We start from the raw sequence: 13,922 nt of genomic DNA on the forward strand, positions 1-13,922 counted from the left end.
TATCAGTGTTTTTCTTATCAATACGTATGGTCGTAGTTGATCATCACACAGGCTCGAAAAAAAAGAGCTCAATTCACAACCTTTATACGACTATTGTTGTTTCTCTTACGCTCATTCACTATTCGAATGTTAAAATAGGACAAGTATACTGGTATCTGATCGGCTATAGATCCAGTGACGTCAACATCACGGTGTTTACGTCATTCGCGCCAATTTCAAACGGCATGGGGCACGTCAGTCAGTACATTTTATCGATTTTGTAAAATGCAAAAATGCACACAAGTGGCTCTATTTATTCAGCTAATAGGTTGTAGGTTTTTCTAATAAAATAGTTACTAATTTATCTCTTGTCTTTATTACGGACGTCTGTGAGATGAGAGAAAGGAAAAAAAAATGGAATCACATTTAAGTGCGTTATAATTTTGTCAAATTATTATTACCTAGCTACAATTTGAAAAATAATATAATCGATTGTAAAAAAGAATACGAATAGAAGGAAATGATGTTAAATCAATTAATTAATTATGTAATTTATGATACTGAATGTCCATACATACTATAACATATGTTTAAGATATTTGTTAGAGATAGGATTATCAAAAACGAAATGAAACAATTTTTCAGTTATGTGCAAAACGAAATAAGTAGCTGTAGGTAGCTTTGTTTTTCTGTCCTTGAACTTATTTGGAGGTCAACTAAGTAAGTATACTGGATATAAAATTGTATGTATAAATTACTGTACGTATAAAATTGAAGGTTGTGGGAATGAAAAAACATGATATTAAAGTTACAATTATTATTAAATAAGAGCTTTCATTACTTTAGCTTATCAAAGTGTGGCAACGTCGTATCTGCCAAATTTAAAAACAATGTTTAGTAAGCTAATGTTTTCTAACCTTATCACATACTGCCATCTGTTATTGAATAGAAGAATTAAATTTGGACTACAGTTAAAGTTTCAAATATATGTTAAGAGATGGCGCTTTAATATTACCTGCAAATAAATTCTCCTCCGCACTTCTGATAAGGGGCCGAGGCAATGTAATTATGATATCAAAGACTATCGTATCCGATAAAAAAGAAACTAATACATTTGATTGCATGATTGCTATTAATTTAGATTAACTTATCCAAAAATCATTATCAATTCTTCAATCAAAGGGAAAACTATAACAGCTGTATTAAATTTTCACCAAGAATTGGTGTCGTGTACAGAGTAAGAACAGTGTCATTACCCTTTCACATCTCGCACATGACGTTGTAAGGGGCACCCGACGGAAGCACGCAGCAAAGGAATCTAAAATAGGGCTATAGATAGAATCGAAACTGTTTTTGAAAGGGCAAATAATGAATAAAACAAACTCGAATGATTTACTTTAAATATATATTTCTATAATATAAATCTGTTACGTATGCCATAATATATATATTGACCGCGCCGCTGCCTCTCCATTATAAAATATGTAATAATAATAATAAAAATTATTTAATAATATTAATAATACAGTGATCATCAACAAACATCTTTGGTTAAAACAAGATTCATTCAAATAGCGAATTAAATAATTTAATTATAACAAATTAATAAAGTAATTTATTTCACATTCTGTGGGCAATAACAATCACAACGTTACAATTATAACGTTCCAAACGACTCGAGAAATAATGTGAACAAAACATACGTATATGTATACACAGTCGAGCGCACGCCGCCGAATTGTTGGTAGTATTAAGAAGTGGGAAAGTAGTAAGACGTGAAAACAATACTTTCACTTGATTGAATTGAATCAGTTTACACAATTTGATAAATGGAAATTTTAAATAATCAATCGCCAGGAACATTTTGAGCATGCATCTTACATATGTCAATATATGACGTTACGTATACAAATAATAGATTCCAGAGCGTATCTCTCTCTCTGTCTATCGTATCTTGTATAAATAACAATTCCCGTCGCTCGTGTGGCATTCTGGATTGTTTACATTTGTTTCTCGTTTACGTTGGAACTAAAAACGTGCATATTCAAGTTGATAAAAATGCAATATCAATAGACGACCTTATTTTCTTGCGTGCACAATAAAAATGCCGTTTGTCATCTTGAATAGACACGAATACTTATAACACAATAGTGGACTTAGCAATACTCCATTTGATACATTGACAGCATCGAGTTACGATAAAATTGAGAGTTGGAAATTTTCATCCGCCTGTCAAGTGAACATTAGGCACATTCGGCTGGCAGGCCATCATGCCATCGCGGCACCACTGTTGCTGTAAGCTTGTACGCATAGATTTTATAGATAGAGCATTAAGTCTCAAAAACCGGTCAACATTTTGTTAGCTGTTCGTTTTTTTATAAAATGTATCTATCTAGACGTATTATTTAATAAATGAGTGTTTACGTATTAAAAAGATGCAGAAATTATAAGGGAAAATAAATATAGAAGTTATAAAGGAATCGCCCATAACTATTTATCACACAAAATTGTATAAAGAAATTGACCCGCTTTTCTCGAAGCATTTGTATGGAGACTCTATACAATCGAAGGCTGTTGCATTATATAATTATGGATGCCATTTAATCGCAAAATAATAATTTATTTGAATTTGAATTCATGTCTAGAATAAAAGCAGGTATAGTACATTGTAAGTAATTTTATTATAACCATTTAGTCATTATTTTGATTGAACCACTTGTTAAATTTCAAACTTTACATGCACCATTATGTATATTTTTTATTATGACTACTCTAGGAGTCGAGCGGTTCCTACCAAACTAGAATAACTACGAGTCAACAATTATAATTTTCGAATAAATCATTAATATTTACTAGTATTTGTTGAAAATATCGCATATATAAAATCACGCTAATTGACAATCAACAGCAAAACGTTTCAAGAATAAAAATATTTATGACTCGAGTAAATAAGCATTTTTGATTAGCCATTTTTTATGATTGTACGGTGGACCGTCCCATGTTTGTCTCCCACACGTTTTAGGAGTTGCCATTCTGAAAATGTTGCCTATTGTTTATTTGCATTGTTATCAAAATTTCCTTATTACCAAACGGAATATGGCCAAGTTGCAATTTATTATCTAGCGAGTAACTTAATTATCGTATTACAAGGCGCTGAAGGTAACAAAGTTAGTTCCTGAAGCAAGCGGTGATGAAGGTAAACCCTTAAGATTTCTATATTCCGGTCCACGGTTCCACGTTACACTAATGCAGTTATAACGAAAAGGTGGCAAACGAGCTCGCGACACTCATCGCCGCGGCTCGTTTACACCAGCCGATCCACTGCCGGCGTAATTTTTTTAAATCGTCTATCTAAATGCAAAGAAAAAAAAATATTTGGTGGTTAGTGTTGCCATATAATTTTATTCACAAGCTTGTACAGAAATTAAAAAAAAAAAATGGATATCCGTGGAGCGGAGACATCGCCTGACGTCACAATGTAACGTGTGTATTTTTAATGTGCTCTTATAGTATTTATATCTTTACACACTACACTTTAAGTTTCAATTTACTTTAATGGTGACTGAACACATTTACTGTGATTCGCTAATAATACTTTGTACACTAATCACACGGCGCCGCGCGCTGCACGCGGGCCTCCTGTCTGCTGGATCTGTACACGTTGCGAGTATTTATTTATAAGGGGAACAATATTTCGACATAAACAGGACGTATATGTTGTTAGCGTAGTTGGCTTGGTGTGTACACAGTACCAAACGACACAAACTATATCTCACAAACATTACTTTAGATAAATTCTTCCAAATTTAATTTTTTGACCATAAACTATTTTTACAATATCTGAGGAATAGACTAGAAATCACTTTTTTTTTTTACACAAATTAAAACTACATTAATTTTGTGATGCGAAAATAAAGTGTATTTAGTATTTAAACTTGAATGATTTATGCAAACATAAGGTACAGCTGCACATTATGCAACTAGCAACACTGCCCGATTAGTATGGCACTTTAGAAGAAAAAATATACCGATGTTGTGTGTATGCACATTGAATAGCCAAAGTTTTATAATATTTTAAAGCTGTATCTTTTATTGCAATATAATCTATCTTAATAAAAGAGCACTAACGCTACTGCAATAAGTACAAACAAGTTGTTACAATATAATCGCCAGCACGGAACGTGAAACGGAACATGCCAAATACAATTCGCTGCGCTTGGTATGTGAACTGTGTTTGTCACAGCGTCATTGCGCAACATACTGTTAATTAGTGAAACTAACAAATCGTTTACGGAATGACATACTGTGATTGCGTACAATTATATGCAATTTGAAAACGTTCCGTTTCACGCATCAATCTATATTTCATTTTAAAAATTCAATAAATTCAACAGCATTTGATTATTATGTCAGAGAAGGTTACATGTAACATATATTGCACACGTGTGGAGCCGGTCGAGTTACTCACACTGCTACATTCTCTATGGGCCATTGTTGCTCATTTCTAAAAAACACTGTATGTCAATTTTGTAACTAATTTTCATTCGTCTTTCCTTATAGAACGGCGCTCGCTCGCACACCACACTGAAAATAATAAAACAATTTATTTAAATTAACATCAATATCAATTTGATGAGCGACAAGGAGTCGCCGAGAAAAAGTAAATAATTTTTAAGACCTCAGACCGACATGAAGGGTTCTGCGAGTTTTTGATAATTTATAAAAAAAAATACAGTGATAATACATACAAGAACCATCAAGCGATCAATTCACACCGTGGTTATATTATCATGAAGTATTCTATATGAAGCTTATAAAATCAAAGGCAAATAAACACCATAGATTTAATATTTACTCTGTACTCGAATATTTCTCTTAATTAAAAGTTCTATTAATTATAATTCAAATTATTACTAATATTGTAATTGTTTTCAATCCATAAGATAAATATTTATTTATTTCTCATTGCATTCCATAATATAATTTGTAGATAACATTTCAATTATGGACCGTGTTGGGCACAGCGAGCACGAGAGAGGAGGACAACACTCTTTTCACTTTAGAAATAGTCTAAGGATCTGTTACAATATTATCCAGTCATTGAAATTGTATCACGATAGCTACGTATTTTCTGTATTATTATTATTCAATATTTAAGTATCGGTGTGTATGTATTCATATCGTAGTTGTTATTAGTATTATATAGTTATTTAATATATTGTGTAGTTTATAATTATTTATATTCATATTGTAGAATGAATTAATAAATAGTGTAATAATAAAATTTAAGCGATGCCAGTTTTAGCTATGTCTTAAATCATTATCAATTCATAATTAATTATTTACTTCTAATTTACAAGATAAATTCTGCTTGTCATTCAAGTATTCGTCAATAGTATAGTAGCATTTAGTAATTAATAACTTTTTAAGACTTCTTGAAAAAATATTGAATATCATTCCATATCTTTGACAAAATATTAGTTTTTGTAGTTTCTTGAGAATTTGACAGACTTGGAATTAGCTATCTTTGTCTTTATAGGCCTCATATGTCAAGTTAGTGTATAATTTACCCGTGTAGCAAATTTCATTAAATTCCATTGAGTAGTTGTTGCGTTTCAATCAAGTTGTATAGAAATATCACAGTTTTTTTTTGGCCAAGATGTTGAGTTCCAAGAACATCGATCTATCTATCACCGGGTTTTATCTTTGTAATATTTAAACCTAAATATTTTATTAATATCAACCAATTTACAGTAATCTCCCCTAACACGGTAGATACTTTCCGCGTTGTAGGAGTATTGTTGTATAACGCGTTTATATGACCCTGTATAACGCGCTTGTACGACTTCGTATAACACTCTTATACGACTTCGTATAACGCGTTATGTATAAATTATTCACGTTTAACTTTTCTCGTTAAAGTGGCGTTTAAATCGAATATTAATAAAAAAAAACTGTTCTGAACGAAATATGTGTGTTTTATTAAAACCAAACTAAGAACATTTTAAATTTAAAAACTTACGCATATGTAACTACTAAAAAACAATTAATTTTAAAATAAATTAACAATTTTATTACATGTTTATTCCCTGTCAAAGCTGTCTGAGATAACGTTCCACCGACATCTTTTTTTTAATAGAACGTTCAATCCCCGCATTGTATGGGGGAATACCCGTGGTTATACGAGCGATTGAAATCGCGTAAGATGAAAATGCATTATAAGAGTACCGTGTTATAGGGGGATCACTGTATTTGGTAAACTCTGTCAAGTCCCTAACGATGCCCTCTATGTCGAGGCTGTTTCCACGCCGAAGAAACGGCTGCTCACGTAATCCTGGAATGTGAGGCTGTGGCCCATCAACGTTTAGAAATCCTCACAACGGTGAGGTCGCTCCGTGAGGCCTGTGAAGAACCCAGGAAGCTTCTGCGCTTCTGGACGGAGCTAGGTTGGCTGTACTGGCCACGACTCATACGCACAACGGCCCAAATGAGAGGCTAAGCGCGGAAAATTCACACACATTCACACAAGTCCCTAACAAGTGGTATTGCATAGTTGGCCTCGAGTAATAGAACGAGAGCACCGCCTGATCATGGTTGAGGGCAGGTGGTGATCAGTTTACCTAGCGCGGCGGGCGGCTGTGTGCTACGGCCGCGCTACGAGGTCGGCCGCGCGAGCTCGTAGAACAGTACGTACGCTTCCGACGAGACCACGTTGCGCTGACTTATTGGCGTCACTCTGAAGACCAGATAAGACGGATTAAAAAATAAAAAATATATATATATATATATATATATATATATATATATATATATATATATATATATATATATATATATATATATATATATATATATATATGTAACTAGAGAGATTTCGACAGAGGGAGACTTTGTACAAAAGGTTGTTTGCTTGGGCACCTCTATTCCATTGTGTTTCTACCGTGAAGCAGTTGTTTGTATGGCTGTTTCGGTTTGAAGGATGGGATATGGCGTGAATTTACAGGGTACAGAGGAATAACACCTAAGTCCTCAGGAATGGCAACGCATGGGGGGGTATCATGGGCGTAACAGTATACTCTGTTATGTCCATGGTACTGCTCATGTCTATAGGCGACGGTTACCACTTTACATCAGATGGAATATCAGCTTGTTTGCCATTCTAAGTTGTATAAAAAAAAAATTGTCGCAAATTATAAAATTTTAGTATTTATTAAATTTAACTTCTTAAATGTCAGTGGAGACTAATCACCGACGATTACGTTATTCAATCCTGACCACTGACGATCATGGTCTTCGCGTCCAACTGACCTGGAGTCATTGTACTCGTGCCACTCGCCCGTATACGGATGCTTGCAGTACGCTGTGTAGTGGCCCGAATATGTTGTACCTAGAAATGTAAATATCAACGCTTTAACATAGAACGCTTATTTATTATTTATTAATTATGGGTGTTTAACAGTTTTTTAATAAATAGAATTAATATAACTATTGTAATTGTATTAAGAAATGAGCTCCCTGCCGAGATTTTCCCAAGAGACTACAGCATGGGGTTCTTCAAAAGAGAGGTTTCTTCAGGGTCGGCAACGCGCGAGTCATACCCCTAGTATTGCAAGCGCTCATAGACTACGGTAACCGTTTACCATCAGGTGGGCCGTATGCTTGTTTGTCTGCTCAGTAGTATAAAAAAGTAGTATGCAAAATATCAGCTCAATCGGTGATAATACGAGGTTTGTCCGGAAAGTACGTATAAAAGTTTTTTAAAAATTTTATTTTACAATTATTCAGGTAAATCAATTTTATCCCCTTCAAAGTACTCCCCCTGTGACATAATGCACTTGTGCCAACGCCGTTTCCACTGTGAGAAGGCTCCTTGAAAGTCCTCTGGTTGTAGGTTTCTCAGCTGCCCCGTCGTAGCTTTTTTTATCTCATTTATGTCCCCCAAATGCCGCCCCCGAAGTACCAATTTGGTTTTTGGGAACAAGAAGAAGTCACACGGGGCCAAATCCGGCGAATAGGGGGGTGTTCGGTCACCGTAATGGAATTTTTACTCAAAAACTCACGGACAACAAGAGAGGTGTGGGCAGGGGCATTGTCGTGGTGAAGAATCCAACGCCCCTCTCGCGCCAATTCTGGACGAACTCGTGCCACACGAGCTTTGAGGCGTCTGAGCACATCGACGTAGAATTTTCCATCAACTGTCTGGCCTGGAGGGACGAATTCTTGATGGACAATCCCCCGAACATCGAAAAAAACAATCAACATTGTCTTGACATTTGAGCGGGATTTTCTTGATTTTTTTGTTCGTGGTTCCCCGGATGTCTTATTAGATCGGCAAAAATTTCACGGCCATTCTTGCCGAGTTTCGAGAGAAACTTGATTACGACGCGCTGCTCTTCAACGGAAGCGGGCTCCATGCCGACGCCAGTTTCGTTAAGAGGTAACTTCACAGATGGCGTGACAAGCCAGTTATACCGCACGGCGGTCAGACCAGAACTGAAGCATTGTTAGGGACATAAGGAAAGACTCTCGCATTCCAGAACACTTTTATACGAACTTTCCGGACAGACCTCGTAGACTAAGGTAACCGTTTACCATCAGATGGGCCGTATGCTTGTTTGTCACCTCAGTAGTATAAAAAAAGTAGTATGCAAAATATCAGCTCAGTGGGTGTTAACTTTCAAAAACGTAACTGGACAAATCATGATGCCATAAAAGAGAAATTAATGGACACGAGATTTAATCGAGTAGTATACAAGAAGCGGGAAAAAATCTGAGAAAGACTTATCCAGAAGATGGGGAGATTATTTGCCCAATCACTACAAATGACAAAATATGGAAGAAAGAGTCCAAGGACAAGCAGAAAAGTAAGATATTGTTTGTCAATGTCAAAATATGCTACTTATAAGAAAATCTGTAGTTTAAGAGGAAAGTTTTTTTTATTAAAGTACGCACCGGAGTGGTTGCTGACCGCGTACAGGTTGTAGAACGAGCGCGTGCCGGGCGCGGCCGCGTACGGCGACATGTCCAGGCCGCTCAGCGGGAACTCCACCAGCACGTTCAGCTTGCCGCGGAACCGCTCCTGCGGGGAGAACCTGCCACCACCACGAGGAACGGGGTGCTACATTATTGCAGAGTCACAATAGAAACGCACGACGATTATGTGGCTAAGAGTGATGATATAAATGTCACGCCTATCTCCCATTGGGTTAGGCAGAAACAATGGAACGCCAAATGCTTCGACTCAAACAAACCTCTTTCGCTTCCTCCACATTCATCAATCTTTTCGTACACGCTCGCCGGTTACGGGTACTTTTAATTTGGTCCTTCTTCAGCACGTCGCCTATTTGGTCGACATACGTCCGTCTAGGGCGGCCCCTACCGACATCTCCATTCATTCTTGCTCGATAAATCTCTTTCGTTATTCTTCCTTCATCCGTCCTCTCCAAATGGCCAAGCCAACGCAACATTCCTTTTTCAATTTTTGTCTCTACATCGTCTTTCAGTCCACATTTCTCTCTAATCCCACTGTTTCTCGCTCTATCTTTTAATGTAACACCACATAGACTTCTCAGTACAGCATTTATGCTTTTGTGCTTCTTCTGCCGTATAAATATATGGTAAAATAAAATACCAACTACAAGCTGCTATCGGATGGTGTTTTACATGCATAGATCTTCAAGCGACTTTCAATAGATTATCAATTCACCTACACTTTTGCGCTATGTCTTGATTACGGCGTTAATTTTGAACAGATTTTAATTATCCTTTTTACAATCGATGGAATCCCGAATTCCGGGTTGATCTTAGATTTCAGGGAAATGACTAAAACCGCATGTTTTTTTTGCACACTACTACTAGTAAAATACGGTTGGTAATTTTAGGAGAAAGGTCATTCATCACATGCTTAAGAGTAACGTGTTTGAAAGTAGATGGGTGATCAGTTTGGGTAAGTTACATAGAAGGCAACGCTCACCTCTTGAGATGCAGCACCAGCACCTGCGGGAACTTCTGCACAGTGAACCACTTGAGGCACTTCCGTCGCACGCCGCACTTTGAACACGTCTGCAAATGCATATATATAATATATAATGGTATATCTAAATATGATTTAAGATAGATATATGTATTTCTGAAGGTTTCTTAAAGTGTTTCTATAGAAATAAAAGGTACATTATGTAGTAAAAATAACTGGTTGACTTATCCGGCTCGAAGGACCAAATCATATGTAGACGATTTGGTCCTTCGAGCCGGATAAGTCAACCAGTGTTTTCTATCATTAGAGAGCTGGACATTACCACAATAAATGTGACACAAATTCATTTATTTTCTTTCAATATTGAATCCCAATTCATAATACAGTCATGAATCGAGACAACAAATGCCTAGGTAATGCCCGTCTTTTAATAATATGAGGCATTTTAAAAAACCTAACGTACCGGTTTTTCATCGCCGTCTAATTCTTCTTCCTTAGTGAAATGTTGGAGGCACTGTTGTAGCTTCAGGTTCCCGGTGCGCGACGGTATCGGCAGACTGTGGATACATGAATAAACGCTCTTGTTATGTTGTCACAATAGATCCCTTACTGTGGTTAATGATTAATAGAGACCAAAACAACAATTTTTTTAAATATTGTCTGTATATATGTTCCAGCATCACGTAAACACTACTGCAACAAACTGGATGAGGATAAATTTAAATATTAAATGTTTTTAGGTTAGGTACGAAATTTATATATATTGTATATGTACTTTTTATTTGATCACTTTGACCAGGTAAGTGTTTCACATTGATGGCATAATGTACTCATACTTCCAGGGATTTATAAGATGAAGTAACAGTGGTCAGACCACATATGTCGAGCAACCAATAAGCAGTGGGGAAGAAAGATCCTCCAGAATTGATCCTGTACGAGTAAATCTAGTGTAGGTTTTTTTTTTATAGGATGAGACTGGAATAGTAATTCCGCCAGTGCTACCGGTATAGCCTGGCGGGGTATCAATGGAATGAAATTAAGTAAATTGGCCAATCATGATGAATTTGCTATGAATTAATTATGATGGTCTCCATGGAGGTCAACCTGGAGGGTATATTCTTAGCAAACAGATGTATTTTTTATTGGAATGGTAACCCTGCCTACGCTATTGGTATAAACTGGCGTGGCACCAGTGAGGGGTGATAGATGGGGATGAAAGCAGGTCAGTCAGCCTATCAAACTCCACAAGAATTAACCATGATTGTTTCCAGGGGGTACCTCATGGAGGTCGACTTAATAGGGTATATTGCTGGCAATGGGACTGGTAGTCCGCATTACTAATCATCCCTTCTCCCGCAATGAGATGTTTAGTGGCCGCCCAGCGCAGGTCGATCTGCACGAGATCAAACTGTTGCAGATGGAAGGATGCAGTTGGTTTAGGAGCGCATTAGCGGTATGACCGACCTGAGGTCCCAGAAGGGGTCGAAGGTGACGCTGTCGTGGTGGCAGTGCGTGCAGCGCAGCGTGGACTTGAGCTGGCCCACGAAGATGTCGCCCACGCGCGACTCCTCCATGCGCAGGTAGCGGCTCCACGCCTCCGCCGCCGCCGCCGAGTCGCTGCACACACAAACAAACGGTATATTACAATAAGCATTATCATTGGTGTAAAAACTCATAAACTGACTTCAGAGGGCCCACGATCGAACTCAGTCTAGACCACTGAATTATCAAATCCATATTTGGATATATTATTAACGATTGTCGCTCGTTTCGAACTCGACCAGGCACGTAAAGGCCGTCATCTATAGACATGAACATAACAGAATATACTGTGTTACCTATGACACTCCTCATACGTTGCCATTCCTGAGGACTAAGATGTTATGCCTCTGCACCCTGTAAATTAATGCAGTAAATGTGGCTTAGAAACTCTTGGCACTAGAGGGAGCCACCCTAACACGAGTAATAGTAGTAATTAAATCTAGAAGTGGTAACATTAACCTAGTACTACAAGAAAATACATAATAAATCACTGCAGTAGTAAAGAGTATATCCCCAAATCTCTCCCTACCTCTAGAATACTTTAAAGGCATAACGAAAGAACAAAAAAACCTGATATATTGTCCAAAAAAAGGAAAATTTAAATTAAATGCCCTATCTATACCAGGTTTTCCGGCCAGAATGGTAAATATCACTCTTTTATGGAGAAAGACCAGTGCTCAGTGGGACGATGAGACGAGGAGAGATAATAAACAACACGTACCTGAGATTGTCATCGATCTCCGTGAGTATCGGCTTCGGTTTCACTGTCACCCTGTTGACGTCCTCGTGCAGGCCCTCCAGCAGGTACCGCAGGAACTCCTGCAACAACATGAAATATCACTTTAAATCAGAGGTTTAGAACATTCAATAAAAATATGTAGAGGGCCGTTTACTTCAGCCGTCCCTCGGCATCAGTTATATATATATATATATACTGATGGAAAGCGTTAACCGTCGCTTATAGACATGAGCAGTACCATGGACATAACAGAGTATACACTATTTCGCCCATTATACCCCATGCGTTGCCATTCCTGAGCACTTGGGTATTATTTCTCTGTACCTTTCAAACCGAAACACAGCCATGTAAACACAACTGCTATATTAACATTAGAAGAAAACTGTAAGATATGGTAAAATGTCGCGGGGCACGGCTAGTGTTTTCTGTGTTGTATAAAAAAAGAGTAAGTAGTAAATAAAGTTGTATAACATCAAAAGTCAGAGCGTAGAAATAGAAAAAAAAAATTAGAGACAGTAAAGTGTGGACTGAAAAACGATATAGTGACAAAAATTAAACAAAAGTGTTGGAGTTGTCACTTGGAAAGGATGTAGTATGAATGTATGAAGTAGGTCAGTTAACTAATTCATGTTGAATTCATCACGATGATTTCCATGGGGAACCACGTGAAGGTCGACCTGATAGGGTATATTGCCAGCAATGGGGCTGTCAAACCCCATTACTAATAATCCCTTCCCCCCCATGAGGTGGGTTACTTGAATGGCGTACGTACCTGGGCGTCCTGCTGGCTGTAGCCCATGAACCGGGGCGCGAACCGCTGCACCTGCGACTTGAGCGTGGTGGTGTTGACGACGCAGTCGCGCTCGCCGCTGCGCCACAGCTCTTTGATCACGCTCGCGAACGCTGCGACACACAATTCACACGTATCTGTCTGTTTCACTGTATGGATAATCTGGTAGTATTATTTTATTGTTACCCTATTCCCTTTGGCCGCAACAGAATATCAGTGTTTTGCTCTTTTGAGGGCGGAGCAATAAACTGAGTTGTGACCATTTTGTATTGTTATGGCAAACGCATAAAAGGAAAAACTGTACTTATGTATTTTTTTTAATAATTTATCTTAACACGCTTTTTATGTATATCGGTATGTGCTGTAAGTAATACAAATAAATTATCTATCCATCTACTTGGCGACCACAGAGCAACTTAGGAAGTTTGAACAAGAGTCTTGAAAATTTTTAACATTTTTCTTTCTAAAAAATATAATCTGATGATGTAATTTTAAAAAACAACCAATTCTGTTGTCCAGCGATACAATGTTCATTAAAGAGCAGCATTCAAATTAAACACACAGACATAAAAGTGCAGCTGCTTTGTGACAGAAATACGTGTGGCAAACGAGCTGACGGTCTATCACGAGTGTTTTTTTTAATGGGTGATAATAGAATGGTAACCACATCCGCGCTATCGGTATACGCTGGCGCGGCACCAGTCAGGGGTGATAGGTGAGAATGAAAAAGCAGGTCAGTTAGCCCATTATGACAAATTTCACTAGAAATAACCACGATGGTTTCCAGGGGGAACCGCGGGGAGGTCAACCTGATAGGGTGTATTGCCAGCATTACTAACAATCCCTCCCCCCCCCCATTACGAGTGTTAAAAAGCCCACCTTATACGAACAAAGTTAGA

At 37.5% G+C, this 13,922-nt stretch overlaps 2 protein-coding genes across 6 annotated transcripts in view; one reads left to right on the forward strand and one right to left on the reverse strand.

Annotated features, from left to right (window-relative positions):
- LOC113514422 (glucose-6-phosphate exchanger SLC37A2) overlaps positions 1-13,922 on the forward strand; it is a 221,768-nt gene that overhangs the window by 104,802 nt on the left and 103,044 nt on the right. The window contains exon 14 of one of the 4 annotated variants that reach the window (XM_052892789.1): positions 7,700-7,948. The exons of 2 other annotated variants lie outside the window; for them this stretch is intronic. The gene's annotated coding sequence lies outside the window, so the exon portion shown is untranslated. Of the gene's footprint in view, positions 1-7,699; positions 7,949-13,922 lie in introns of those variants that run through there. One more of the 4 variants, XM_052892788.1, reaches the window with a different exon arrangement.
- Positions 1,366-13,922, reverse strand: part of LOC113514443 (uncharacterized) — a 38,052-nt gene continuing 25,495 nt past the window's right edge. For both annotated transcript variants that reach the window (XM_052892783.1, XM_052892784.1), the window contains exons 6-14: positions 13,006-13,136; positions 12,216-12,313; positions 11,417-11,569; positions 10,416-10,509; positions 9,953-10,041; positions 8,932-9,071; positions 7,288-7,366; positions 6,600-6,715; positions 1,366-4,563 (exon numbers count right to left, since the gene is read on the reverse strand). In XM_052892783.1, coding sequence (XP_052748743.1) covers positions 6,634-6,715; positions 7,288-7,366; positions 8,932-9,071; positions 9,953-10,041; positions 10,416-10,509; positions 11,417-11,569; positions 12,216-12,313; positions 13,006-13,136 — 866 coding nt within the window. In that variant the 3' untranslated portion in view covers positions 1,366-4,563; positions 6,600-6,633. The remainder of the gene's footprint in view (positions 4,564-6,599; positions 6,716-7,287; positions 7,367-8,931; positions 9,072-9,952; positions 10,042-10,415; positions 10,510-11,416; positions 11,570-12,215; positions 12,314-13,005; positions 13,137-13,922) is intronic.

Source organism: Galleria mellonella, unplaced genomic scaffold, assembly GCF_026898425.1.
Source record: "Galleria mellonella isolate WM207_F2 unplaced genomic scaffold, CSIRO_AGI_GalMel_v1 utg1650, whole genome shotgun sequence".
Lineage (NCBI taxonomy): Eukaryota > Metazoa > Arthropoda > Insecta > Lepidoptera > Pyralidae > Galleria > Galleria mellonella.